Genomic DNA, 27,854 nt, shown 5'->3' with positions numbered 1-27,854 from the left:
CTCTGGGACCCTCAGAATGACAAATCAGAGCAAGATTACTGAATGTAAGTACATTATTTACCTTCGGAGGTGAATGTATCAAACCAGTTGCCGTGATAAAAGTTTTTTATTGTTGTGCACTCAAACAAAAGCATGGTATTTTTTCACTGTAATAGCTACTGTAAATTGGACAGTGCAGTTAGATTAACAAGACGTAAAGCTTTCTGCCAATATAACACATGTTTGTGTCCTGGAAAGTATGCTGTTACTTACAATGTATGATATAATTTCCCAACATAACTATAAATAATGATGTATCGCCATGATAATAATGTATAGGCATTATCACTATTGTCCCCTGTGTGTGGCTGTGTATTGGAACAACTGACAGCTGTGGGTGGGATGGCTCCCTGCACAGATGATTCATAGATCCCCTGGTGAAGGGAGACTACTGACATGTAACTGGCTCCCACACCTGGCAGCTAGTGGAGTGGACGCTGCCTCAACCTCAGCTGGGGCTGAGACTGGCCCCCGGCCTCAGCCCGGGCTTCAGCCTCTGCCTCAACCCCCTCAGGCCCAGCCTCTGCCTCAATCCACAGCTGCAGCTTCAGCCCTACCCTATCCTCCCAGCCACATCCCCGACCCTATACCTCATCCCCAGCCTCAGGTGGCGTATCCGCCCATCCCGTCTTGAGCCGAGGAGAGCACAGCTGCAGCCCAACAGGCCGTTGATACCGCTGAGTAGTCCCGGCCGACAGCCATGTGAAGTAAGCAAGGCTCTGGGCCAGTTGAAGACAAAAAGGAAAAAGGCAGTAGTTCAGACTCAGGGTGTGTCCAAAATGGCACCCTATCCCCTCTACAGGCTCTGGTCGAGAGTAGTGCACTATTTAGGGAATAGAGTGCCATTTGGGATGCATCCTGACTCAGAGCTATGGAATGACTGACCTACAAACCTGTCTGTCTTCTCTCCACAAAGAAATATCCACCACAAATTATTTTCATCTGTTTATTAGTTATTATAGCACTGGTAATAATCAGCATATTAATGACACAACATTAGGTGCATTATGTCATGGGTGCAAGAATAGCATAACGGCTTGAATGAGTAGCTGCAATAATCTTTGGTTGTATAGTATTGGAGAATGAATGGTGTTTATTATTGCTGAGCTGTGTGGTTGGTGGGTCAGATCATGGCAGCAGATGTCTCTCCTGAGGGAGAGCATAGCATGTGTTTAGTGGTTGAGAGTCTGGGTCTGGCTCAGACCTGGGTTCAAGAAGTATTTGGTTTCTGTCAAATGCTTTGAGCGTTTTGATCGAGCCTGTCTGGAGTGCCAGATAGGCGAGGTTCACACGTTTGGAACTACCCCAATTGGTTCAATTGCGTCACCCCAGCTCAATCAAGTGTAGCTTAAACGTTGAAAGAAAACAAATACTATTTGAATCTAGGTTGTCTAGCTCATAGAGCAGTCATAGAACACTGCCTGTTGTGTGGAAACTTTAACATTGTCTGACAAAAGAAGGAGGGGAACGAGAAACACATTGAAGGATTTTTAGAGACGCTGTGTGTGCAGGAAATCTAATTAGAGCCGTTGAACACCGTGAATGCGTTAGATTAAATAAGGAGTAGTGCTAATTAAAATGTGATAGAAATAGTTTCCCATCCAGTAAGTTTTATTCAACAAATAAACTCAAAATTAGGTGTACATTGTGTTACATTAAAAAAAAGCAAAAGCATTTCACTCTTGTAGATTTCTTCTTTATTTAGTTAATTATATTTACCCACCAACCTGATTAGAAGTAGTTTTAACTATAGATATGTGGAATGGCTGTTGTTGAACATACTGAGGTACATGCCAGCTCCGAGACTAAGTAGCATGTCAAATGGAAATCCTGTCATTCAATTTAGTGCAGCCAGGTAACACAAAGCAGCTCCCTGTTCTGAATGACACCTGTCAAACCCCATTACACCTGGACGTGGTTGGTAAAGTTTTACGTCTGTACATGAGGTTACAACCTTCAGAAGACCCAAACAGGAAAGAAGTGAGAAATTGAATCAGTCCTGGGATGTTTCTGGACCTTTCTGAATGAGTTAGAGCACATGTTGAGCAGATGGACGTCGTGATGAATGTCTTTCTGAAAGGTGAGGAGGTCACCAAGAGTTTTCCACTGATCTATATGGTTCTGTTATCTCCATGATTCAAAGGCTGTTTCTACTGCATGGCAGGTTTATGGAGAGTTTACCTTGGCCTCTGTAGTTACTTACGCTTCTTCACAAAAACCACATCGCTCTTGCGTACTCAGACTTGCAGACGGGCTCTGCAGACGGGCTCTGACTTATATAAAGGTTTGAGTGTCTGAAGAATGGTGCCCTTTGTTAAAGTCAACCTAACTCATGGAAGGACCTGCCCCGGTCAGACCTGGGTTCAAATATTATTTGAAATCTTTCAAATACTTTCAGCGTTTGCTTTAACATGGCTGGAGAGGGACTTTTCTATTGTTTTCATTGCAACAGGCACAGTTACAATCAATCAAGCACAGCTACACAGTGTTGAACCAAGGTCTTGTCTGGACCCTGTTTCAACCATACACAAGGTCTATCCCTGAAAATCTACTTCAAGACTTGAAGGATAGCACAGGTCATAGATCCCTTTCCCCCCTGTCAACATCATGACAGTGGAACAACTAAAAGGTATGACACTGCAGAATGCAGGATTTCGTGTCTCTTTCCAAGCATTCGCCTCCTACCCCTCTCCCCTGGTGTTTGTGTAATGTCCGAACTCAATCCGAACATTCAGTAGCCTCTAAAATAATTATTCTGCTCTAACAAGCCAAAATCTCACCCTATTACCTATAGTGCTACATTTGGCCAGCGCCTCTGAGAGACTTCTAGTTCTAACAGGCTTTTTCCATGCATGTCCAAAACATTCCGTGTCCAAAACATCACCCTATTCCTAAGGCCTATGCTCTGGCCAAAAGATCTGCACTGCTCTGGCCAAAAGAAGTGCACAATATAGGGAATAGGGTGCCATTTCAGACACACAGCCAGTGAGATACAAAGATTTCGTATTTCTGAGTAATTCTGAATACTGTAACTAGGACACATGCGAGAGCCATATGTCCCGGTGAAAAAGACACCCCCCCCATGGTTTATTTTCTCGGATCGTTCGTCATGGTGCCTTGTCGGGTACAGTATGCCCGCTCATTCACTGTACCTCTGTGTATCCATCCACACTGCTGCCATGGCGAGGAGCGAGGAACTAGAGTAGTCTGGCATCCATTGCATCCTGACTCTCTCTGTGAGTCTATTCAACACACATTACACACAGTCATGGTGTGTGACTGGTCTAGCTCAGTTGACCTCTACGCCCCCGTGGGTATCTACCAGGGTGAGGCAAATAATTCCCTTACTTTTTTTATGGCCATCGTATGGATGGATTTTTTTTTACCCATTGCTGGCTCCGTGATATGTGGACAAAGATGAAGACTAAATACCAGGGTAGACTGATTTTAATTCAGTCAAATCAGGAAGTGAACAATTCCAAACCAAGACAACAGAACATACATGAGAACCCCTTCACATGCCTGACACTACTGTATTGTCATGTAAAATATGGCATGGACAATAAGTTATTTGTTGCTAATCTGCCTCGATTTGTAAGCTTGATTTATTCATTATAAGGCTAATCATCCCACTGCGCCTAATGATAGTATATAAAGGCCTTTAAGTTTGCTATTGGGTTTTCTTCCTCAACAGAGCTATAGATTTCCCCTCTCCTTAATAACAGCTTTGTTATTCTATAATTGACCGTCATTAAAGCTTTCCTAAAGGTTTTATGGATTCTGTCTCAGGGTAGATGTTGATGTTGTTTACTCAGCTAACTGAATGCCTGTTGTGGTCGATGCTTTAGCGAGAGAGAGAGAGAGAGAGAGAGCACACGAGAGCGCGAGAGAGAGACACTAAGGAACTAAGTCCTTTTGCAAAGATGAAACACTGTAAACACATTTAACACATTTAACCCAAGTACATTGGTTTCTTAAATAAACACATTTATTGTAATTAATCGAGCAAAATACCTTTCTGCAGGAGACTTCTTTGTGTGTCGTAAATACAGTGTATTTTCCCCGCCTTCTGCATAGCACTGCATCATAAAATGAAAATGCCAAATACAAGTTATGAGTTTTAATGATGCTGTATCTGAACCTGCACTAGAAAGCCAAAAATAATATGAATGGCATGTTAAGAGATAACACATTGTAGTAACTTGCAAAAGGCAAAGTAATGCAAGTGAGTAATGCAAGTGCATAGTCATAATTCACAATGATATCTTTCCACTCTTGGCAAAGGGTATGGTACCAGTAATTAGTCTATGAGGGGAAGGTATCATTTTGGTGGCATGCACAATCGCCATCAATCAAGTATTTCCAATATTAATTTCATGATACATTTCTCATCTTCTTTTACAGATCTCCAGAGTGGAAATCCCAGAACATTAACCCTCATCAAATGAAATCTACTATATGTGTATGTATGCTCTTTAAAGAGGATATCTTGCACAAGCTATCTGACTTTTGGGCCAACTTGTCAAGATGACGCAATGTGTGTGGTACTTGACTGAGTTGACTCTGTACTTTAGGTCCCCCTCTTGGCACTTTGATATTGGCCGCACCTACATGTGGCTTTGGTGCAGCTGTGTGCTATTGGTTGTGGAAGTGACACGGTGATGGATGTCGGGACAGGATCACAGTCTGACATATCTCAGGCGTTTGGTCGAACACACAGGCTTCTCAAGCTCTCTGACCCCCTGGGAAACATTGAACTCTTCGCTCCTCAAGGTTGACATGATCACACAGAGCATGTCAATAGGGTCCGCTGCCTCCCTCAGCCACAAGGCTTCCCACTGGTGGGTTAAAGGACTATAATGTGAGGTCAGTCCCCAGGGGTCAGATTTTCTGAACTTTTATATAGACCTCACCCTACAAGCATACACTTGATCTGATTTACATGTTCTAAAAGTCTGTCCTATAAACTCCAAATCAACTATGGGGATAGAGGGACCAGTGTGACAGACTGTTTGTGGTTCCTGAAATGCTTGCAAATGACACATGTGCTTGCTGATACAGTACTGTGTGTGTTGTGTGGTAGAGGGGGAGATGTTAAATGACAGGGCTGTAAAACCAACATAAACTTTACCTTGGGTCTGTCTGCTCCCTTCACTTAGTAGGTTACCTCACATGGTGGTCTACAGCAGAGAAGTACAACAGAGAAAAGGAGTAGGCTGTTGGTATCTCCCTCCACAGCAGAGAAGTAGAACAGAGAAAAGAAGTAGCCTGTGGTATCTCCCTTATTTTTTTATAAATGAATTCATACATTTTAATGAAGATAAAGTCTCAAAGCAGCGATTCCTGTAAGTGGCCAACTGTCAATGTGATGACACAATGATTATGCACGTAGTTGAATGGAAAAACGATATCCTTATTGTAACGACCTACTGTAGCCGACTTCAGCAGTTGCCGTCTCTTACCTCTATCTCACTTTGTCACCCCTCATTGGGTCCTTCTGCTTCTCAAAGCTTACTGTATGTTGGAAACGATTAGCCATTCACTCATCCCTCGCTGTCGGTGGAAGGCGCATCATGCACTGTAAAGTTTTGGGCAAAAGTGTAATTTTCTTTGCGAAGTTTCTCAAGGGCTACACACGAAACAAAACGGATACTTCAAACAGTCTATCGAAGCCCTTTGCGCATTTTTGTCTACGGATTTTACATCGGAATTTCTTGTAACGATTTTATTATTTGGGGAGTTTGTCATTATAGGACTGTATAACTATGGAGTTATGCGCTTCGTGAGGAGTGGCATTGAGGAGAAACCAAAGCCATGGTAAAATGGGATACAGTGAGTCTGGATCTAAATAAAGGTTAATACATTATATTATAAGGTGAGATGTTTAACATTTTCCTTTCGGTTCAGGTCATACCATGTTTTATGTGCGTAAAGTTGCGTTCATACAGTGGTCACTAATTTCGCGCGTAGTCTATCGATTTTCTCTACTGTGAGGTATTTTGTCAGAGATCACTTTTTCATTTGTATTTGGGTACTACTGAAATAGGCCTATAATTAATCTGTAACTCTCGACCAGCTCCAGCGATAGGAACACTTTGTGGTGGATGGATGCGCAGCTGAAGATGGCCCGTCCCGCAGCATTCATATTGATACTGTCCATGCTGATGGCGCCAGTTACAAGTCTCCCCTGCCCGCGCCAGTGCACGTGCCCTCAGGCCACAGAGGTGCACTGCACGTTCCGTTCCCTGCTCACCGTGCCCGCCGGCATACCCAGACAAGTGGAGCGCATGAACCTGGGGTAAGCCTGGTCGATTGGCTTTATTCAATGACCCGCAATGAGACCGTAGGCCTAAAAAACAAGCATCATGCACAGTAACTTATACCGATAGACGAACAGTATGGGTAAAATGTGAAGTGCATAAAGTATACGATTTTTATTTATGCATGTGCCTTGTAGACCAATAAAAATAAATAATAAGCAATCAAATAGTCACTTTTCATTAGAGGCCTTTCGAATTGTTTATAGTTAAGTACTTGTTCAAATGTGCTTAGCATGTGACTGAAATTAATCTCTCTGCAACTCACAAGTAAATATGCCTTCAGTGAAGTCTGATGTAATCTTATTATATGCTTATTATATACCCCATGCTTTTTACGGAGTCATTTCACATATGAGCTTTAGCCATTTCGTAAAAAGAACAGAGAAGCCCACCCACTGTATATGTTCCCAACTACAGTACCACCTTTATTGACAATGTTTGGATCACGTGGTCTTAAGTTCCGTCAGGTCTTTAACAGTGTCTTCTTATATAGTCAGAAATGAAGGCACGTTGCTCCACAAAGAACAAGTCAAGTAAGTTAATAGTCCGTCATGAATTGCTTGTGTCGTTGTTGTTTCCTGTAGGTTTAACACCATAAACCATGTGACTCAGACCTCTCTGTCTGGGTTGAGGAAGCTGGAGCTTCTGATGATGCATGGGAACGATCTCTACAACATTCCCAACGGAGCCTTCAGGGATCTCATGTCCTTACAGGTACAAATCAAATTGTATTTGTCAAATGCACCGAATACAACAGACCTTATAGTGAAATGCTTACTTATAAGCCCTAAACCAACAATGCAGTTTTAATAAAAATGTGTGTTAAGTAAAAAAAAATAGATAAGTACATTTTTTAAATTAAAATAATAAATAATTAAAAAGCAGCAGTAAAATAAACAGTAGCGAGGCTATATTCAGGGGGTACCGGTACAGAGTCAATGTGCGGGGGCACAGTTTAGTCGAGGTAATTGAGGTAATATGTACATGTAGGTAGAGTTAAAGTGACTATTTATAAATAATAAAATGCAAATAGTCTGGGTAGCCATTTGATTAGCTGTTCAGGAGTCTTATGGCTTGGGGGTAGAAGCTGTTAAGAAGCCTTTTGGACCTAGACTTGGCCCTCCGGTACCGCTTGACGTGTGGTAGCAGAGAGAACAAGCAGAGAGACAATTTTTAGGGCCTTCCTCTGACACCGCCTGGTATAGAGGTCCTGGATGGCAGGAAGCTTGGCCCCAGTGATGTACTGGGCCATTCGCACTACCCTTTGTAGTGCCTTGTGGTCAGAGGCCATACCAGGCAGTGATGCAACCAGTCAGGATGCTCTCGGTGGTGCATCTGTAGAACCTTTAGAGGATCTGAGGACCCATGCCAAATCTTTTCAGTCTCCTGAGGGGGAATAGGCTTTGTCGTGCCCTCTTCACGACTGTCTTGGTGTGTTTGGACCATGATAGTTTGTTGGTGATGTGGACACCAAGGAACTTGAAGCTGTCAACCTGCTCCACTACAGCCCCATCAATGAGAATGGTGTGCTTGGTCCTCATTTTCCTGTAGTCCACAATCATCTCCTTTGTCTTGATCACGTTGAGGGAAAGGTTGTTATCCTGGCACCACACGGCCAGGTCTCTGACCTCCTCTGTATAGGCTGTCTCATTGTTGTCGGTGATCAGGCCTACCACTGTTGTTTCATCCGCAAACTTAATGATGGTGTTGGAGTCATGCCTGGCCATGCAGTCATGAGTGAACAGGGATTACAGGAGGGGACTGAGCACAGACCCCTGAGGGGACCCCGTGTTGAGGATCAGCGTGGCAGATGTGTTGTTACCTACCCTTACCACCTGGGGGCGGCCCGTCAGGAAGTCCAGGATCCAGTTGCAGAGGGAGGTGTTTAGTCCCAGGGTCCTTAGCTTAGTGATGAGCTTTGAGGGCACTATGCTGTTGAATGCAGAGCTGTAGTTAATGAATAGCATTCTCACGTAGGTATTCCTTTTGTCCAGGTGGAAAAGGGCAGTGTGGAGTGCAATAGAGATTGCATCATCTGTTGGGGCGGTTGCAAATTATGGTGGGTCTGGGGTTTCTGGGATAATGGTGTTGATGTGAGCCATTATCAGCCTTATTAAGCACTTCATGGCTACAGACGTGAGTCTATGGGTCGGTAGTCAAAATGTCAGTGAAGACACTTGGCAGTTGGTCAGCGCATGCTCGGAGTACACGTCCTGGTAATAGGTCTGTGAATGTTGACCTGTTTAAAGGTCTTACTCACATCGGCTACGGAGAGCGTGATCACACAGTCGTCCGGAACAGCTGATGCTCTCATGCATGCTTCGGTGTTGCTTGCCTCGATCGAGCATAGAAGTAATTTAGCTCATCTGGTAGGCTCGTGTCACTGGGCAGCTCGTGGCTGTGCTTCCAGTAATAAACAGGAAATGTTGATTGACATGAAATATCACCTCAGTACTGTACAGTAGGATATAGAGTATAGTACCAGGCAATTGTTCCATTCTATTATTATATTCTACTCCATTCTACTATACTCTATTCCAGAGTTTCCTAAACTCTGTCCTGCACCCTGGCGCCCCCTGGGGGCACGTTATGGTTATTGCCCTAGCACTACGCAGCTGATTCAAATAATCTAAACTTGACGATGAGTTGGTTATTTGAAGTTTGGGAAACCCTGCTCTATTCTATTAGGATAAAAACTCACTCACCTCTGCCTTTCTTCCCCTCAGATGCTGAAGATGAGCTATAACAAACTGAAGGAGATCAACAGACACACTCTCCAGGGTCTGTGGTCTCTGACCAGACTCCACCTGGACCACAACCATCTGGAGTTCATTCACCCAGACACCTTCCAGGGCCTCACCTCCCTACGTCTCCTACAGCTGGAGGGGAACAGACTGCAGCAGCTCCACCCCTCTACCTTTTCCACCTTCTCCATGATGGGACACTTCCACGTCTCCACCCTCAGGTGAAGCCTAGCATTATGAACTACAGTACCCATAATGCTCTGGACAATATTTGGTTTTATCTTAGTATCGGGCACTTTCTCGATTCATCTTTCATAGATTATTTGCGTCCTCTCTCCTCACCGCCTTCTCAAAACCCATTGTAGAGGAATGTCAGAGGGGCGGGACCTTGTACCTTCTCTAATGCAGTTGAAAATGAGGCAAGAAAATATGATGTGAGGAATCACGGAAAGAGGAATTGAGATGGAGCCAAGACGTTCCTGAAGCTAATGTTATAATGTCCCTCCTGTCTCTTTATCGATACATCAGGCACCTGTACCTGTCGGAGAACAGGCTGACCTCGCTGCCCCAGAAGCTGCTGGGAGGAATGCCCCAGCTGGAGAACCTATTCCTGCATGGGAACCCCTGGACATGTGACTGCAGGATGAAGTGGTTCACCGACTGGGACAAAAACTCACCAGGTTATGTAAACTCAGCTAAAAAAGAAACATCCTCTCACTGTCAACTGCGTTTATTTTCAGCAAACTTAACATGTGTAAATATTTGTATGAACATAACAAGATTCATCAACTGAGACATAAATCTCCTCGTGGACTGCACTAGATTTGACAGTTCTTGCTGTGAGATGTTACCCCACTCTTCCACCAAGGCACCTGCAAGTTCCAGGACATTTCTGGGGTGAATGGCCCTAGCCCTCACCCTCCGATCCAACAGGTCCCAGACGTGCTCAATGGGATTGAGATCCGGGCTCTTCGCTGGCTATGGCAGAACACTGACATTCCTGTCTTGCAGGAAATCACGCACAAAATGAGCAGTATGGCTGGTGGCATTGTCATGCTGGAGGGTCATGTCAGGATGAGCCTGCAGGAAGGGTACCACATGAGGGAGGAGGATGTCTTCCCTGTAACGCACAGTGTTGAGATTGCCTGCAATGACAACAAGCTCAGTCCGATAATGCTGTGACACATCGCCCCAGACCATGACGGACCCTCCACCTCCAAATCGATCCCACTCCAGAGTACAGGCCTTGGTGTAACGCACATTCCTTCGATGATAAACGCGAATCCGACCATCACCCCTGGTGAGACAAAACCGCGACTCGTCAGCAAAGAGCACTTTTTGCCAGTCCTGTCTGGTCCAGCGACGGTGGGTTTGTGCCCATAGGCGACGTTGTTGCCGGTGATGTCTGGTGAGGACCTGCCTTACAACAGGCCTACAAGCCCTCAGTCCAGCCTCTCTCAGCCTACTACGGACAGTCTGGGCACTGATGGAGGAATTGTGTGTTCCTGATGTAACTCGGACAGTTGTTGTTGCCACCCTGTACAGGTCCCGCAGGTGTGATGTTAGGATGTACCGATCCTGTGCAGGTGTTGTTACACGTGGTCTGCCACTGCGAGGACGATCAGCTGTCCGTCCTGTCTCCCTGTAGCGCTATCTTAGGCGTCTCACAGTACGGACATTGCAATTTATTGCCCTGGCCACATCTGCAGTCCTCATGCCTCCTTGCAGCATGCCTAAGGCATGTTCACACAGATGGTCAGAGACCCTGGGCATCTTTCTTTTGGTGTTTTTCCAGAGTCATTAGAAAGGCCTCTTTAGTGTCCTAAGTTTTCATAACTGTGTCCTTAATTGCCTACGGTCTGTAAGCTGTTAGTGTCTTAACGACCGTTCCACAGGTGCATGTTCATTAATTGTTTATGGTTCATTGAACAAGCATGGGAAACAGTGTTTAAACCCTTTACAATGAAGATCTGTGAAGTTATTTGGATTTTTATGAATTATCTTTGAAAGACAGGGTCCTGAAAAAGGGACGTTTCTTTTTTTGCTGAGTTTATTTCATTTACCAGCTACTCAGTGAATGTACGTATTCGTCAGTGATGGCGGATACAATTGGATCAATACTCAAAGCATAAGGCAGCTGTCATTTTACACATTTGTGCCGTGAAAATGTATGTCCAAAACCTAACCAAACTTCACATTTGGAATTCCAAACATTGAATAATGATGTTAATGTTCCCTCTCATTTTCCTTTCTTTATAGGTGTGCTGAAGTGTAAAAAGGACAGGGCCTACCCAGGAGGTCAGCTCTGCTTTATGTGTTACTCCCCAAAGAACGTACGAATGAAAGAAGTCCTGGGCCTGGACACACTGGTCTGCTCTAGCCCCGTTATCACCTCCCCTGATCGACCTACGGCCCAAGAGGACACAGAGACAGAGGTCATGACCCTGGAGGAGTTCAAGGGGTCGTTCGGCAACATTACCCTAGGCCTGACGGACGAGCATGGGAACAAAGTGGATCTGGAGTGCAGCGTCGGAGAGCCCCGCAGGGAGTGGTCTAAGGTCAGCTGGGAGCAGGTCAACCCTCTGCAGCTGGCCTATAATGTGAGTATCTCCGTGGATCTGGGGTGTCCCATCAACAGGGACAATTTTGAGAGACTCTGGAGGCTGATCGCCTACTATAGCGACACGCCCGCTCACCTGCAGAGAGAGATCATGCTGACTAAGGAGCCGGTGCCCAGCTACAGGTAGGCTGGATTAAGAAACCGCTTTTTAACTTATCATTATGGGCCAAATTCCAACTTCTACTTGAGTAACATTTGCACTTAGTCATACAATGAGAACAATGCACGTGAACATTTGTGGAAGTTAGGATTTGCCCATATGTGATTATTATGTGATTTTATGTGTTCATTTTAGAGTGGTCCTCAATACAGGGCACGGTTGTCAAACTAATTTTCCCCATCGGCCGCATTCGGTCTTCACCGAGGTCCGGAGGGCCACACTTATGATGAATTGTATTTCCTCGCCATCAAAATGTGCAAAAGATTGTCCTCACTCTATTTTTCGATGCTCCCTGACTGTCTAGCTTTCGTTTCGATGACTGTTAGCTAGCTGGACAGAGTGAAGAGACTGTAAATGTAGGTCCATTATCATTTCTACACAGTCTTGACTTGGTTTTAGTCATTTAAATGTTGATTGGGATGGTTTTTTCCCACAAAAATAAATTAATATACAGTACCAGTCAAAAGTTTGGACACACCTAATCATTCCAGGGTTTTTCTTTATTTTTACTATTTTCTACATTGTAGAATAATAGTGAAGACATCAACACTATTAAATAACACATATGGAATCATGTAGTAACCAAAAAAGTGTTAAACAAATCTAAATATATTTTAGATTTTAGATTCTTTAAAGTAGCCAAATCAAATCAAACTTTATTTGCCACATGCGCCGAATACAATAAGTGTAGACTTTACCGGGAAATGCTTACTTAAAAAATATTTACCAAGTAGGCTAAAATAAAAAGTAATAATAAAAAGTAACACAATAAAAATAACAATAACGAGGCTATATACAGGGGGCACCGGTACCGAGTCAGTGTGTAGGGGTACAGGCCAGTTGAGGTAATCTGTACATGTAGGTGGGGGCGAAGTGACTATGCATAGGTAACAAACAAACATCGAGTAGCATCAGTGTACAAAAGGGAAGGGGGTCAATGTAAATTGTCCGGCTGCGATTTTTATGAATTGTTCAGCAGTCTAATCCTAGACTTGGCGCTCCGGTACACCTTGCTGTGCGGTAGCAGAGAAAACAGTCTATAACTTGGGTGACTGGAGTCTCTGACAATTTTATGGTCTTTCCTCTGACACCACCTATTATATAGGTCCTTGATGGCAGAAAGCTTGGCCCCAGTGATGTACTGGGCCGTTCGCACTACCCTCTGTAGCGCCTTATGGTCAGATGCCGAGCAGTTGCCATACTAGGCGGTGATGCAACCGGTCAGGATGCTCTCGATGGTGTAGCTGTAGAACCTTTTGAGGATCTGGGGACCCATGCAAAACCACTGTTGTGTCGTTTTGTCGTGCGTTCTTCACGACTGTCTTGGTATGTTTGGACCATGATAGTTTGTTGGTGATGTGGACACCAAGGAACTTGAAATATCGACTCACTCCACTACAACCCTGTCGATGTTAATGGGGGCCTGTTCAGCCCGCCTTTTCCTGTAGTCCACAATCAGCTCCTTTGTCTTGCTCACATTGAGGGAGAGGTTGTTGTCCTGGCACCACACTGCCAGTTCTCTGACCTCGTCCCTATAGGTTGTCTCATAATTGTCGGTGATCCGGCCTACCACTGTTGTGTCGTCAGCAAACTTAATGATGGTGTTGGAGTCGTGTTTGGCCACGCAGTCGTGGGTTAACAGGGAATACAGGAGGGGACTAAGTGCACACCCCTGAGGGGCCCCTGTGTTAACTGGACTCACTCCAATTCGCATACCGCCCCAACAGATCCATAAATGATGCAATCGCAATCGCACACCACACTGCCCTTTCTCACCTGGACAAAAGGAACACCCATGTGAGAATGCTGTTCATTGACTACAGCTCAGCGTTCAACACCATAGTGCCCACAAAGCTCATCACTAAGCTAAGGACTCTGGGACTAAACACCTTCCTCTGCAACTGGATCCTGGACTTCCTGACGGGCCGCCCCCAGGTGGTAAGAGTAGGCAACAACACGTCTACCATGCTGATCCTTAACTTCTTCGGGCTAGGGGGCAGTATTCGGAAGTTTGGATTACCTTCGCTTCTTTGGGCATAGGGACTATGGTGGTCTGCTTGAAACATGTAGGTATTACAGACTCGGTCAGGGAGAGGTTGAAAATGTCAATGAAGACACTTGACAGTTGAGCCGCGCATGCTTTGAGTACATGTCCTGGTAATCCGTCTGGCCCAGAGGCTTTGTGAATGTTGACCTGTTTAAAGGTTTTGTTCACATCGGCTACCAAGAGCGTTGTCACACAGTCATCCAGAACAGCTGGTGCTCTCGTGCATGCTCAGTGTTGCTTGCCTCGAAAGCGAGGCATAAAAGGCATTTAGCTCGTCTGGTAGGCTTGCGTCACTGGGCAGCTCGTGTCTGGGTTTCCCTCTGTAGTCCGTAATAGTTTTCAAGCCCTGCCACATTCGACGAGCTTCAGAGCCGGTGTAGTAGGATTCAATCTTAATCCTGTATTGACGCTTTGCTTGTTTGATGGTTCGTCTGAGGGCATAGCGGAATTTCTTATAAGCATCCGGATTAGTCTCCAGCTCCTTGAAAGCGGCAGCTCTAGCCTTTAGCTCGATGTGGATGTTGCCTGTAATCCATGGCTTCTGGTTGGGATATGTACGTACAGTCACTGTGGGGACGACGTCATCGATGCACTTATTGATGAAGCGATGACTAAGGTGGTGTATTCCTCAATGACATTGGATGAATCTCGGAACATATTCCAGTCTGTGCTAGCAAAACAGTCCTGTAGTGTAGCATCCGCATCATCTGATCACTTCCGCATTGAGCGAGTCACGGGTACTTCCTGCTTTAGTTTTTGCTTGTTAGCAGGAATCAGGAGGATAGAATACTGGTCAGATTTGCCAAATGGAGGGTGGGGAGAGCTTTGTATGCATCTCTGTGTGTGGAGTAAAGGTGGTCTAGGATTTTTTTCCCCCTGGTTGCACATGTGACATGCTGGTAAAAAATGTGGTAAAACTGATTTAAGTTTGCCTGCATTAAAGTCCCCGGCCACTAGGAGTGCCGCTTCTGGGTGAGCATTTTCTTCTTTGCTTATGGCCTTATAGAGTTGGCTGAGAGCGGTCTTAGTGCCAGCTTCGTTTTGTGGTGGTAAAATAGACAGCTACGAATAATACAGATGAGAACTCTCTTGGTCGATAATGTGGTCTGCAGATTATCATAAGGTACTCTACCTCAGGTGAGCAATACCTCGAGACTTCTTTAATATTAGACATCGCGCACCAGCTGTTATTGACAAAAAGACACACACCCCCACCCCTCGTCTTACCAGAGGTAGCGTCTATGTTCTGCTGGTGCATGGAAAATCCCGCTAGCTCTATATTGTCCGTATCTTCGTTCAGCCACGTCTCGGTGATACATAAGATGTTACAGTTTTTAATGTCCCGTTGGAGGGATAATCTTAATAGTAGGTCATCAATTTTATTTTCCAATGATTGCACGTTAGCAAGAAGAATGGAAGGCATTGGGAGTTTACTCGCTAGCCTCCGAATTCTCAGAAGGATCCCCGATCTGCGTCCCCTTTTCCGGTGTCTTTTCTTCACACAAAAGGCGTGGATCTGGACCTGTTCCAGTGAAAGCAGGATATCCTTCTCGTCGGACTCGTTTTAGGAAAAAGTTTCTTTGATTATTAATAATAATCAAACCACCCGCAGGCTGGATTGAATGGGCCTTGAGTTCAATACGTGATATAGAGCATCTAATTTCATACTGCTATGTTATGTTTTATGTTATGTGTTTTTTTTCTAATAAACTCAAACTTCTTGATCTCCAGGTACAGGCAGGACCTGGAGAGAGACGCATTGTACTACACAGGGGTTAAGGCTAACATGGTAGCTCAACCATCCTGGCTGATGCAGAGCTCTGTGGACCTGCAGCTGAACAGGCCCCAGTCCACTGGGAAGAGCGTCAAGCTGATCCTCAGCACCCACCTCACACAGACCGTGGAGCCTGAGCTGGAGCGCAGACACCGTAGGACATGGGTCATGATAGAGAACACAAACACTACCAGGACGGTGCTGAGTGTTGTAGTGGGCAGCCCTGCTGTAATGGACTATAACGTGTTGAGCTCAGGAGACACAGTGGTTCGCTGGATGCTGCCAGACGGGACCCAGCTGGAGGCACCGTACAGCAGCCCAGACAACAGGGTGTCAGTGTTGAGCACCGGTAGGTTGGATATTAAAGCTGTAGGACACTCAGACTCAGGGATATATTACTGTATCGCCCAGGTCTCTGACGACCTCAGTGTCCTCCCTTTCCGCCTGACGGTCGAGGAGTCCTCCAGTCCTCCCCCTCTTGGAGGGGATGAGATGGCGCCTACCCTCGTAGAGGGGTTCACCGGTGTCCCTCTCACTCTAAACTGTGTCGTGTCTGGCTCTCCTGACCCTGAGATTAACTGGATCCTTCCTGACAGCAGCATAGTGAGTCACAGAGCCAACTCTTCTAGAGCGCTGGTGTATTCCAACGGAACTCTGAGAGTCCCAGAGAGTCGACTGACAGACAGTGGATATTATAAGTGTGTGGCCATGAACCAGCATGGTGTGTATTCCCTGGCGACTAAGGTGACTCTCACCAGACAGTTAGGAGCAGAGATACGACCACTGAGGAGAATGAGGCCACAGTCTGCTTCAGGGGTCAACACCAGGGTCAAAGCCCCCATGGGGGACACTGAGGAGGCATCAGGGGACAATGACGACACACAGGAGGAAGTCCCCTCCTCGCCTTCCTCCTCCTCCTCATCCCCGAGCCGTGTGGGGCTAATGAATCGGAGGAGAGGTCAAAGTTCAAACAGGGGTGGTGGTCATCCATTTAGAAACACATGGAGGCGACCTGCTGTACCTAGAAAACCAACCACGACAGGGACAAATGATGAAGACAAGAAAAACACAGTGGGGACGAGGAGGAGGATTAACGTGGCAAACAAAAATATAGACCCGGAGAAGTGGGCGGACATTTTGGCCAAAATCCGTGACAAGAACGGACAGGGTAACACTAACATAACACCCAGCTCAACTCACCTCACCACAAAGAAGAAGCAGGAGTCAACAACAACAGCTAGCGCTAAGCAGACAGAGTCTCCTTACAACATAGAGGGATCAACAGACGACCTACATGAGGAAGAGGAGGAGGAGCTATACACACCCACTACTATACCGCATATACCCACTCGACACACTACTTACACTACAGACTCAGATGTGGATACAGCCTCAAATCATGCACTTTTCGCGCAGCCGGTCACAGAGCCTGTCACATCTGTTCCCCAGCAGCTCAGTAACACTGTCACACACACAGAGACGCAAGGCAGGCACACAGTCACACACACACACTCCCAGACCCTGGGTCAGCTGCATGTGAACGTCTTGACCAGTTCTTCGTACAACGATTCTTTACAAGGAGAAAATCAAAGCACCACCACCACCGCTTTGACTACAGATGTTGCGGCTACAGAGTCTGATATCTCACCCACGTCTGAGGATAATCAGGGGGCGAAAGACGCTAACGGACCCAGTGTTGTTAGCAGCTTTAATGAAGGAAGTGACGTATATTTAGACAGAGCTGAACTTGACCCACCACTCACCACCACCACAGTTAGAGGGTACTCTGAATCGGAAACAGAGAGAGATGAATTTGACCACTCTCTCACTGAGACTCAGAGCACAACTGCTAAACTAGACACACCTACTCAGCTAAAGCAGCATACAAGGTCTAACATAACCCATCTTCCACTCAGCACACCCTCTCCCACAACCGAGCTCACTTCAGCTGTGTATATGAGGAAGGAAACTCCAGGTGAGGTGGCTACTCGACTCAGAAACCAGAACTCCAGGAGGAGGAATGGGGGTGGGGGCAGGAGAAGACGGCCCAATACGGGCAGAAAGAAGCCAAAGCCTAATAATCCGTTGAGAAGTGATTTTACAACTGCAGCCACATCTATGGACGCGCTCCCAACAACTACCAAGGCAACCACTGCCACATGGATTAAAATAGAAGCGTTCGACAAGGCCAAAAGCATGACGGACAGATTTAATACCGCAGTTCCATCGACGGGCAGCCAAGCGACGTCATCAGGCAGAGTGAGTCACGAAGAGAACACAGTAGTCTCTTTATACGAAGACGGGATTGACCCCTCACCTACAACTCGCTCCGAGACAAAGGACACCCTTTCACCACACGCCAAACCACTGTTCGGGAGCACAACAGCCCCACCGGTGTCTCCTACAACCTCTTTAACAGAAACACATAAACAAACATCCCAGAGCAGCCATCACAGAACAGTCCCAGAAAGAGCCTCTCAGACTCCGAACACTCAGAGCCCAGTTCCAGAGCACTCGGTTGTGCACACGACAGCCCGTCAGGGGAATTTTACAAGCACCCCCCGTCCTGCCGTTAAACCAACCGAGACAACACAAAGGGGAGGCAGCGCTACTGTAGACCTTCACCCTGTTCCAAGTCCTGACAAGTCCCCGGAGAATCGCAACACTCGCCCGGGAGTGCCAGCAGATGGACAGCTCGACACACCAGACTATCGATATACAACAGGTACGACTGAGGTTAAAAAAGCGCCGGTCAAAGAGATTGACAGCGCGTCTCCGTCCATCCGGCATGAAATAACCAGCGCACACGGCACAACACACGCCCCAACACACGCCCCGGGTGCCTCGACAAAAGAGTCCTTCCATGAGGAGGCAGAACATGAGAAGGCTCGGGTTAGCACCGCTGAAAGGCCGGTGACATCTGAAAGCTCTCGTCGCGGATCTGGTCCCGATAAAACAGCCACTGTTAAGCCCAGAACAACCTTTGATGGGCACTATAACATCAGAGAAAGCACTTCCACCACAGGCAAAGACCAAACACCAGTGGAAAATGGTGCAGTTTCTGTTGCTGCTACTACAACAAAGGATGTTTCTCCCACTATGTCACCTGTCACCTCCACATCAGTTAGGACATCCATAGTTTTCCCCTCTAGGGTGAAGCCTCAGAACCCTGTACTAAACACTCCATCCACTAGGGTCAGGACCCAACCTTCATCCAGAACAGTGGAGGTTCCCTCCAACTCCAACCACATCCCAGACAGTCACAGAGAGAGAGTCCTCATCTCTCAACCCGACCAGAGAAACAACCCGATCCTCAACAGAGGAGACACCATCCTAATCACAAGATCTGACCCCAACAGACAACCGCCACCAGCCGACTCCCACACCACTACTAAACTAGAGTCAACTGACATCAAGCCTGATCCAGTCACCGGTGTTAAACCAACCACCACAGAACCCAGAACACCCCACAGGACAGTCACGAACACAAACAACCAGATGGTCAAACAGACGACCATCACAACCACTCTCGCTTCCACCGCCACAAAGAGCTTTTCTCAGACTTCATCAGTGTCTTCATCAAGGCCTCAGAGTCCATCCAGTGGGGGCCAGAGGACAGAGACCCCTACCCAGACACAGGGGTTATCAGGTGGGGTGTCGGGAGGTGGTGAGAGACCCTCCGTAGCGGGACCTGTTGTAAGAGGGAAGCCCCGGATCACCAATGTGGATGTGCGGACAGTGACAGTGAATGCAGAGATGGATGCACAGCTGCCCTGTGTGGCTGTAGGGGAGCCCAAGCCTTTCCTCTCCTGGACGAGAGTCTCCACTGGTATGTATAACAGTACTTCCTTTTCTGTTCTCCCCTCTTCATAGAACATACTCCTTCACCCTCTATTACAGAACGACACAGCTGTATGTACAGTGGGGAGAACAAGTATTTGATACACTGCCGATTTTGCAGGTTTTCCTACTTACAAAGCATGTAGAGGTCTGTACTTTTTATCATAGGTACACTTCAACTGTGAGAGACGGAATCTAAAAATCTAAAATCACATTGTATGATTTTTAAGTAATTAATTTGCATTTTATTGCATGACATAAGTATTTGATACATCAGAAAAGCAGAACTTAATATTTGGTACAGAAACCTTTGTTTGCAATTATAGAGATCATACGTTTCCTGTAGTTCTTGACCAGGTTTGCACACACTGCAGCAGGGATTTTGGCCCACTCCTCCATACAGACCTTCTCCAGAACCTTCAGGTTTCGGGGCTGTCGCTGGGCAATACAGACTTTCAGCTCCCTCCAAAGATTTTCTATTGGGTTCAGGTCTGGAGACTGGCTAGGCCACTCCAGGACCTTGAGATGCTTCTTACGGAGCCACTCCTTAGTTGCCCTGGCTGTGTGTTTCGGGTCGTTGTCATGCTGGAAGACCCAGTCACGACCCATCTTCAATGCTCTTACTGAGGGAAGGAGGTTGTTGGCCAAGATCTCGCGATACATGGCCCCATCCATCCTCCCCTCAATACGGTGCAGTCGTCCTGTCCCCTTTGCAGAAAAGCATCCCCAAAGAATGATGTTTCCACCTCCATGCTTCACGGTTGGGATGGTGTTCTTGGGGTTGTACTCATCCTTCTTCTTTCTCCAAACACGGCAAGTGTTTGTTGTTGCCTTCTCACCAAGCTGCTTGCCTATTGTCCTGTAGCCCATCCCAGCCTTGTGCAGGTCTACAATTTTAGCCCTGATGTCCTTACACAGCTCTCTGGTCTTGGTCATTGTGGAGAGGTTGGAGTCTGTTTGTTTGATTTAGTGTGTGGACAGGTGTCTTTTAAACAGGTTCAAACAGGTGCAGTTCAAACAGGTGCAGTTAATACAGGTAATGAGTGGAGAACAGGAGGGCTTCTTAAAGAAAAACTAACAGGTCTGTGAGAGCCGGAATTCTTACTGGTTGGTAGGTGATCAAATACTTATGTCATGCAATAAAATGCAAATGAATTACTTAAAAATCATACAATGTGATTTTCTGGATTTTTGTTTTAGATTCCGTCTCTCACAGTTGAAGTGTACCTATGATAAAAATTACAGACCTCTACATGCTTTGTAAGTAGGAAAACCTGCAAAATCGGCAGTGTTTCAAATACTTGTTCTCCCCACTGTAAGCCTGTTAATGTAACAAAATAGGAGAACCCTATATGTCATGATATAAGCTATGCTCCATTCTTATGCGTTTCAACAGACAACATGTTGCAGAAATAATCCGTTATCTGCATTGTTTTAATCTGCTCGATGTCTTGAAACACACATTATTTTCATTCGTGCAGGAGCGACAGTAGCCCAGAACACTCGGGTCCAGAGGTTCGAGGTCCATCCCAACGGCACGTTAATCATCCGTAACAGCCAGCCCCAGGACCGAGGCCAGTACCTCTGTATGATCCAGAACCAGTATGGCATGGACAAGATGGTGGTCTCCCTGATGGTCCTGGCCCAGCATCCCAGAGTGCTCCAGCCGCGCTACCGCGATGCTACCGTGTACCACGGGGACGGCATCGATCTGGAGTGCCAGGTACAGGGACATCCCATGCCCCGGGTCACCTGGGTGCTGCCTGACAGGGTCCACCTCGCTGCGCCCCCAGCCCCGGGCCCTGCCAACCCAGCCAGTGGCCCCCAGCCCGGCCCACAGTCTGGCCCTAAGCACGTGGACCTCCTCAGTAACGGTACTCTCCGGATAACCGAGGCCAGCTACACAGACAGAGGGATCTATAAATGTATCGGCAGCAGCGTGGCTGGAGCCGATACAGTCTCTGTCCGTCTCCATGTGGCAGCCTTGCCTCCAGTCATCCAACAACCTCGCTATGAGAACATGTCCCTCCCCGAGGGAAGCACGGCCTACATCCACTGCACCGCCAAAGGAGCCCCTACGCCCATCATGCGCTGGACCACGCCCGACGGAGTCCAGCTCCTCACCTCGCAGTTCGTCAACGGACGTAATTTCTTTGTCTTCCCCAACGGGACCCTGTACGTCCGTGGGCTAGGCCAAGGCGACGCGGGGAGATATGAGTGTGTGGCCAGTAATGCGGTAGGAGCCTCCAGGAGAACCAGCATTCTGACCGTACTGAGACTCCCATCCTCCACCAAGGCCAGGATTACCTCCTCGTCTCCCCAGAGGTCTGACGTGGTCTACGGGGCGCTTCTGAGGCTCGACTGCATTGCCACAGGAAAACCAGAGCCCAGGATCGTCTGGAGGACCCCCTCTAAGAAACTAGTGGATTCCCAGTACAGGTATGCATCTTCTGGCATTTTTTTAACTCACTGTCTAATATGCCCTTCAGGCCATTGTCTGTATGTCCGGTGCCTTCAGAAAGTATTTATACCTTTGACTTTTTACACATTTTGTTCTGTTACAGCCTGAATTTAAAATGGATTCAATTGAGATGCTATGTTACTGGTCTACACACGATACACCATTATGTCAACGTAGAATTAAGTTTTTAGAAATCTTGACAAATTCATTTAAAAAAATGAAAAGCTGAAATGTCTTAAGTCAATAAGTATTCAACCCCTTTGTTATGGCAGGAGTAAAAGTGTGCTTAACAAGTCACATAATAAGATGCATGGACTCACTCTGTGTGCAATATTAGTGTTTAACGTGATTTGTAAATGACTACCTCATCTCTGCACCCCACACATAGAATTATCTGTAAGTTCCCTCAGTCGAGCAGTGAATTTCAAACACAGATTCAATCACAAAGACCAGGGAGGTTTTCCAATGCCTTGCAAAGAAGGGCACCTATTGGTAGATGGGTTAAAAAAACAATGACATTGAATATCCCTTTGAGCATGGTTAATTAATTACACTTTGGATGGTGTATCAATACACACATTCACTACAAAGATACAGGCGTCCTTCCTGCCGGAGAGGAAGGAAACCACTCAGGAATTTCACCATGAGGCCAATGGTGTCTTTAAAATAGTTAGAGTTTAATGACTGTGATAGGAGAAAACTGAGGATGGATCAACAACATTGTAGTTACTCCACAATACTAACCTAAATGACAGAGTGAAAAGAAAGAAGCCTGTACAGAGTTAAAATGTTACAAAACATGCATCCTGTTTGCAATAAGGCACTAAAGTAAAACTGCAAAAAATATGGCAAAGAAATTAACTTTATGTCCTGAATACAAAGTGTTATGTTTGGGGCAAATCCAATACAACACATCACTGAGTACCACTCATCATATTTTCAAGTTATGATAAAAAATATATATATATAACTAACCACAGGCAAAATCCTAGAGGAAAGCCTGGTTCAGTCTGCTATCCAACAGACACTGGAAGACAAATTCACCTTTCAGTAGAACAATAACCTAAAGCACAAAGCCAAATCTACACTAGAGTTGCTTAACAAGACGACATTGAATGTTCCTTAGTGGCCTAGTTACAGTTTTGACTTAAATCGGCTTGAAAATCCATGGCAAGACTTGAAAATGGCTCTCTAGCAATGATCAACAATCAACTTGACCAAGCTTGAAGAATTCTTTCAATAATAATGTGCAAATATTATATAATCCAGGTGTGCAAAGCTCTTAGTGATTTACCCAGAAAGACTCACATCTGTAATCACTGCCAAAGGTGATTCTAACATGTATTCACTCAAGAGTGTGAGTACTTATGTAAATTAGATATTTCTGTAATTTATTTTCAATTATATTAGCAAAAATTTCTAAAAACATGTTTTCACTTTGTCATTATGGGGTATTGTGTGTAGATGAGTGAAAAAAATATATTTAAGCAATTTTGAATTCAGGCTGTAACACAACAAAATGTGGAATAAGTGAAGGGGTATGAATACTTTCTGAAGGCATTGTATATGAACTATCATCATCAGATGTTGTCATGAATGAGAAGGTTTACTGTGAAATCATACAGGGGCACATTTTCTATTCCCTAAAGGTTAGCTGAAAAACCATCAAAGGAAGACCTAAAATGGCTGCTGTTAACAGCAGGAAATACTGTTATTCACAAACAATAACAACTTGTTTTTGTTGGGGGGGGTTTTCAGCTTCGACCCCAGGATAAAGGTGTTCACCAACGGTTCTCTGGCCATCCAGGCCATGACAGAGAAAGATGATGGGGACTACCTGTGTGTGGCCCGAAACAAGATGGGGGACGACTACATGCTTCTGAGGGTTAACGTGCTGACCAAGCCGGCCAAGATTGAGCAGAAGCAGCTGCTGGCGAGTCAGAAGGTCTGTCTTTTGTCTTAGGTTTCTATGTACATAATGGGCCACATCCCAAATGGCACCATATTCCCTGTATAGTGCACTACTTTTGACCAGAGCCCTATGGGCCTTAGTGAAAAATAGTGCACTATATAGGGGTTAGGGTGCTATTTGGGGCAGAACCTTGGTGTTTTTAATGTGATATTTTAATGTTTTGCATCTGAGTGTCATGCAAATATTTCGGTCGGTTTTCTGTCTGATGTACTATTGGATAGAAAATAAATATTTTTGAATTTGAATTTGAAGGTGATGTATGGAGGAGACCTGAAGGTGGACTGTGTAGCGTCTGGCCTCCCCAACCCTGAGATCCGCTGGGCTCTGCCGGACGGCACCATGATCAACACACTGAAACAGACGGATAGTAGGGTTAGAGGTGGGCGCACCCGCAGGTACTTGGTGTTTGGTGAATCGCATCAACTTTACACATACCGTAATATGTTATTGAATCACATAATACAGTATGTACACCCAATCTGTTATTGAATCACATAATACAGTATGTACACCCAATCTGTTATTGAATCACATAATACAGTATGTACACCCAATCTGTTATTGAATCACATAATACAGTATGTACACCCAATCTGTTATTGAATCACATAATACAGTATGTACACCCAATCTGTTATTGAATCACATAATACAGTATGTACACCCAATCTGTTATTGAATCACATTAACTGCATAGTCGATAAGAATCACAACACCATTTTCAAACAATCACCCAACCCCTCCCACCCCCCAGATACGTGGTGTTCGACAACGGGACGTTGTACGCCAACGACGTGGGGATGAGAGAGGAAGGAGACTACACCTGCTACGCTGAGAACCAGATAGGGAAGGATGAGATGAAGGTTCACGTCAAGGTGGTGGCGGACCCTCCGATCATCAGAGACAAAACTCAAAGCCCTGAAGTCATCAGGGTTCTTTATGGGGAGACCGTGTCTCTGAAGTGCAGCGTCAAGGGAGAGCCGACCCCAGTCATCACGTGGCTATCCCCCACTAACCGGGCCATTGCCTCCTCCCCCACTAAATACCAGGTCCATAATGATGGCACATTAGTGGTCAAGAAGGCGCAACGCTTTGATGCTGGTAACTACACCTGCACAGCTAGGAACAGTGCCGGCCAGGACCGCAAAGTCACCAGGGTGGAAGTCCTTGTGACGCCACCGACCATCAATGGACTGAGAGGTATGGTCAACACTATCAGAGTGACGGCTATAAGGGACCAGCGCACCATGCTGGCCTGCGAGGCCGTGGGGACACCCATCCCCCGGGTCATGTGGGTGTTACCGGAGAACGTCATCCTCCCGGTGCCATACTACGGCAGCAGAATGACGGTGCATCGCAACGGTACGTTGGATATACGTTCGCCGAAGGGGACCGACTCGGCTCAGCTGGCCTGCATCGCACGCAACGAGGGCGGGGAGGCCAGGCTGATGGTCCACCTGGAGGTTAAAGAGATGGTAGAGAGACCGCAGCTCAGAGGGCCCAAAACAGAGAGCCTCTCTCTAACGGTAGGCAGTACCATGACCCTGAACTGCTCCTTTGAAGGAGGCCCAGCACCCCCAACGGTAACCTGGATCCTCCCTAATGGTTCCCCCCTCATGAGGGGTGCCCAGTTCTCCAAGTTCTTCCACCGACCTGACGGCTCCTTGGTCATCACTAACCCCGCTGTCTCTGAGAGTGGTATGTACCGCTGCCTGGCGAGGAATGTAGCCGGGCTAGTGGAACGTACTATTACTTTAGCCCCGGAGAGGAAACCAGAGATCAATAACCGCTACAACTCCCCCATCAGTATTATGAATGGGGAGAGCCTCCAACTCCACTGTCTCTCTACGGGGGACCCCCTCCGGCTGACGTGGACACTGCCCAGTGGGGTGGTCCTGGGGCGGCCACAGAGAGCCGGTCGCTACGCCGTACTGGCCAATGGGACGCTCGCCATCCAGCAGGCGTCCGTCTACGACCGCGGCTCCTACGTCTGCCGAGCGGCTAACGAGTACGGCAGCGCCCTGCTCTCCGTGCCCGTCATCGTCATCGCGTACCTGCCTCGCATCACCAATGGCCCGCCTCCCGTGATGTACGCTCGCCGCGGCGTGGCGGTCCAGCTGAACTGTGTTGCCACGGGGATCCCCCGAGCTGAGATTGCCTGGGAGACGCCGGAGAGGACGCGGCTAGCGGTCAGTGCCCAGCCACGCCTCTTTGGCAACAAGTACCTCCACCCACAAGGCTCTCTCATCATCCAGAACCCCACACAGAGAGACCAGGGCTTCTACAAATGCACCGCCAGGAACGCGATAGGGGTCGATACTAAAGCCACCTATCTACATGTGTTCTGATTAGCCTTAGACAAATCATTTTTTTTATCATATGCCCAAGAAACTGCCAAAGGAGCTGAGCACGGCCAATGCTTTTCATCCATCCACATAATGTTGAAGAGACTTTGAATCACTGTCAACGCAAAGTAAAGATACACTTTCCAATCGGTAGCTAAACAAACGAGCTACTGTGTATGCAGTAGCTGTGCTGTATGTGTCCTGTGACGTCATTCAAGGCCATGTTTCAGCTGCATTTCAAAAAAAACATTTTGTGACAAAGCCATTTTTCACTCATCAAAAAACACTTTGCCATGAAGGACTTTAATAGAGAGCAAAAACTGTAGTATTACTATTTGTAGCATTATATGAGTATATGTAGTATATCTTTTCCATCTCCTGCGCTGACAATGACAATTTTATGTCAAACTGTGTAGATAAGCGTAGCTCAATATCTTTTTACGTTCGATTAATGAAAATATTCTAAATGATATACTGTTGATACAGAAAATATCCAATACTGCTGAGATGGGGACGATTTCAGGGGTCTAAGCAACAATGGCTGGTGCTACAATTATGAATAGCTGCTTCACAACCATCCATATTATCTTACTATCTTAACCAAAAGTATTTTTAATGACCGCTAACCCTGCTATTTACAGGAGCGACTCGCACATTACCGTTACTGTGATTATTGTACATGCAATTTGGTTTAGATCTGCTTGCAACCCACATAGGTGTCAACATCAACTCATAAAATAATACTAATATGTTTTTACATGCCCTCATTATTAAATTATTTGTCTTTAAAAGACTCTGATGTATAGGAATTTTACACGTTTTTTAATAAAGAGAAGCTCAAAATCCATCTTGTCGAATATTACTTATGTAAGTTTGAGAAAAGACTATGGATGCATCCCAAATAATGCACTATGTAGGAAATAGGGTGCGTTTTAAGATGCAGCCATAGTTTATGGGCCCTGATCAAAAGTAGTGCACTACAAAGGGAATAGGGTGCAATTTGGGAAGGGGGTAAGAACTTCAAACTAGGTCAGGACAGAATAAGGATCCGTCTTCCAAGAGTAAACATTTCAAACGTAGCTCTGGGATTTATTATACAGTCATGGTCCCTCTCTTGCTAAAAGGAGAACCATCTGTTTGTGTGTGGGAAATCCTCTATTAGTTCACTGGTTTCCCTCTGAAAGAATTACTGCTTTAACTATACAGACTTAATTGTAATCGGCTTTCATGATTTATGAAATCCACTCACAACTTGAAGTGGTGCAGTACCGCTGCCAGAGGGATGACATAGAAAATGTGTTTATTTGACTATTGATGGACCTGCTCTTCAGGAAATGGCCCGTACAATTGGCTGTTGAGCCCAAAGAATACATTTTCCCGCTTTTTGTTTCAAATAATCAAAGTAATAAAGGCTTCAGCTGTCTCTCACTGACCCAGGCCCAGGTCAAACACAAAGCAGAAACCACCCAGGGCAGCTGCTCACATCTTGGACACACTTGTGGTCCTGTCTCTCCCGGTACTATAGAGATGAA

At 46.1% G+C, this 27,854-nt stretch overlaps 1 protein-coding gene across 1 annotated transcript; it reads left to right on the top strand.

The window, feature by feature from the left end:
* Positions 1 to 218: 218 nt before the first annotated feature.
* LOC120050730 (matrix-remodeling-associated protein 5-like) lies at positions 219 to 27,168 on the top strand. The gene is made up of 13 exons (XM_038997294.1): positions 219 to 236; positions 462 to 746; positions 6,240 to 6,337; positions 6,944 to 7,073; positions 9,086 to 9,324; positions 9,632 to 9,783; positions 11,363 to 11,846; positions 15,662 to 16,872; positions 18,829 to 19,533; positions 21,026 to 21,983; positions 23,764 to 23,950; positions 24,230 to 24,372; positions 24,732 to 27,168. Exons 1-13 carry the CDS (start codon positions 219 to 221, stop codon positions 26,323 to 26,325), a joined length of 6,204 nt encoding a protein of 2,067 aa, XP_038853222.1. The 3' UTR covers positions 26,326 to 27,168.
* Positions 27,169 to 27,854: the final 686 nt, after the last annotated feature.

The sequence above is a fragment of the Salvelinus namaycush genome, chromosome 7, assembly GCF_016432855.1.
Source record: "Salvelinus namaycush isolate Seneca chromosome 7, SaNama_1.0, whole genome shotgun sequence".
Taxonomy (NCBI): Eukaryota; Metazoa; Chordata; class Actinopteri; order Salmoniformes; family Salmonidae; genus Salvelinus; species Salvelinus namaycush.
The sequence above is the reverse complement of the archived record's forward strand: the minus strand, read 5'-3'. Positions and strand labels throughout refer to the sequence as shown.

Bases quoted from the DNA above. Each gene is read 5' to 3' on its own strand.
- LOC120050730 (XM_038997294.1), top strand. The intron at 9,325-9,631 runs GTGAAGCCTAGC...TCGATACATCAG, and splicing joins TTCCACGTCTCCACCCTCAG to GCACCTGTACCTGTCGGAGA. The intron at 24,373-24,731 runs GTACTTGGTGTT...CCCACCCCCCAG, and splicing joins AGAGGTGGGCGCACCCGCAG to ATACGTGGTGTTCGACAACG.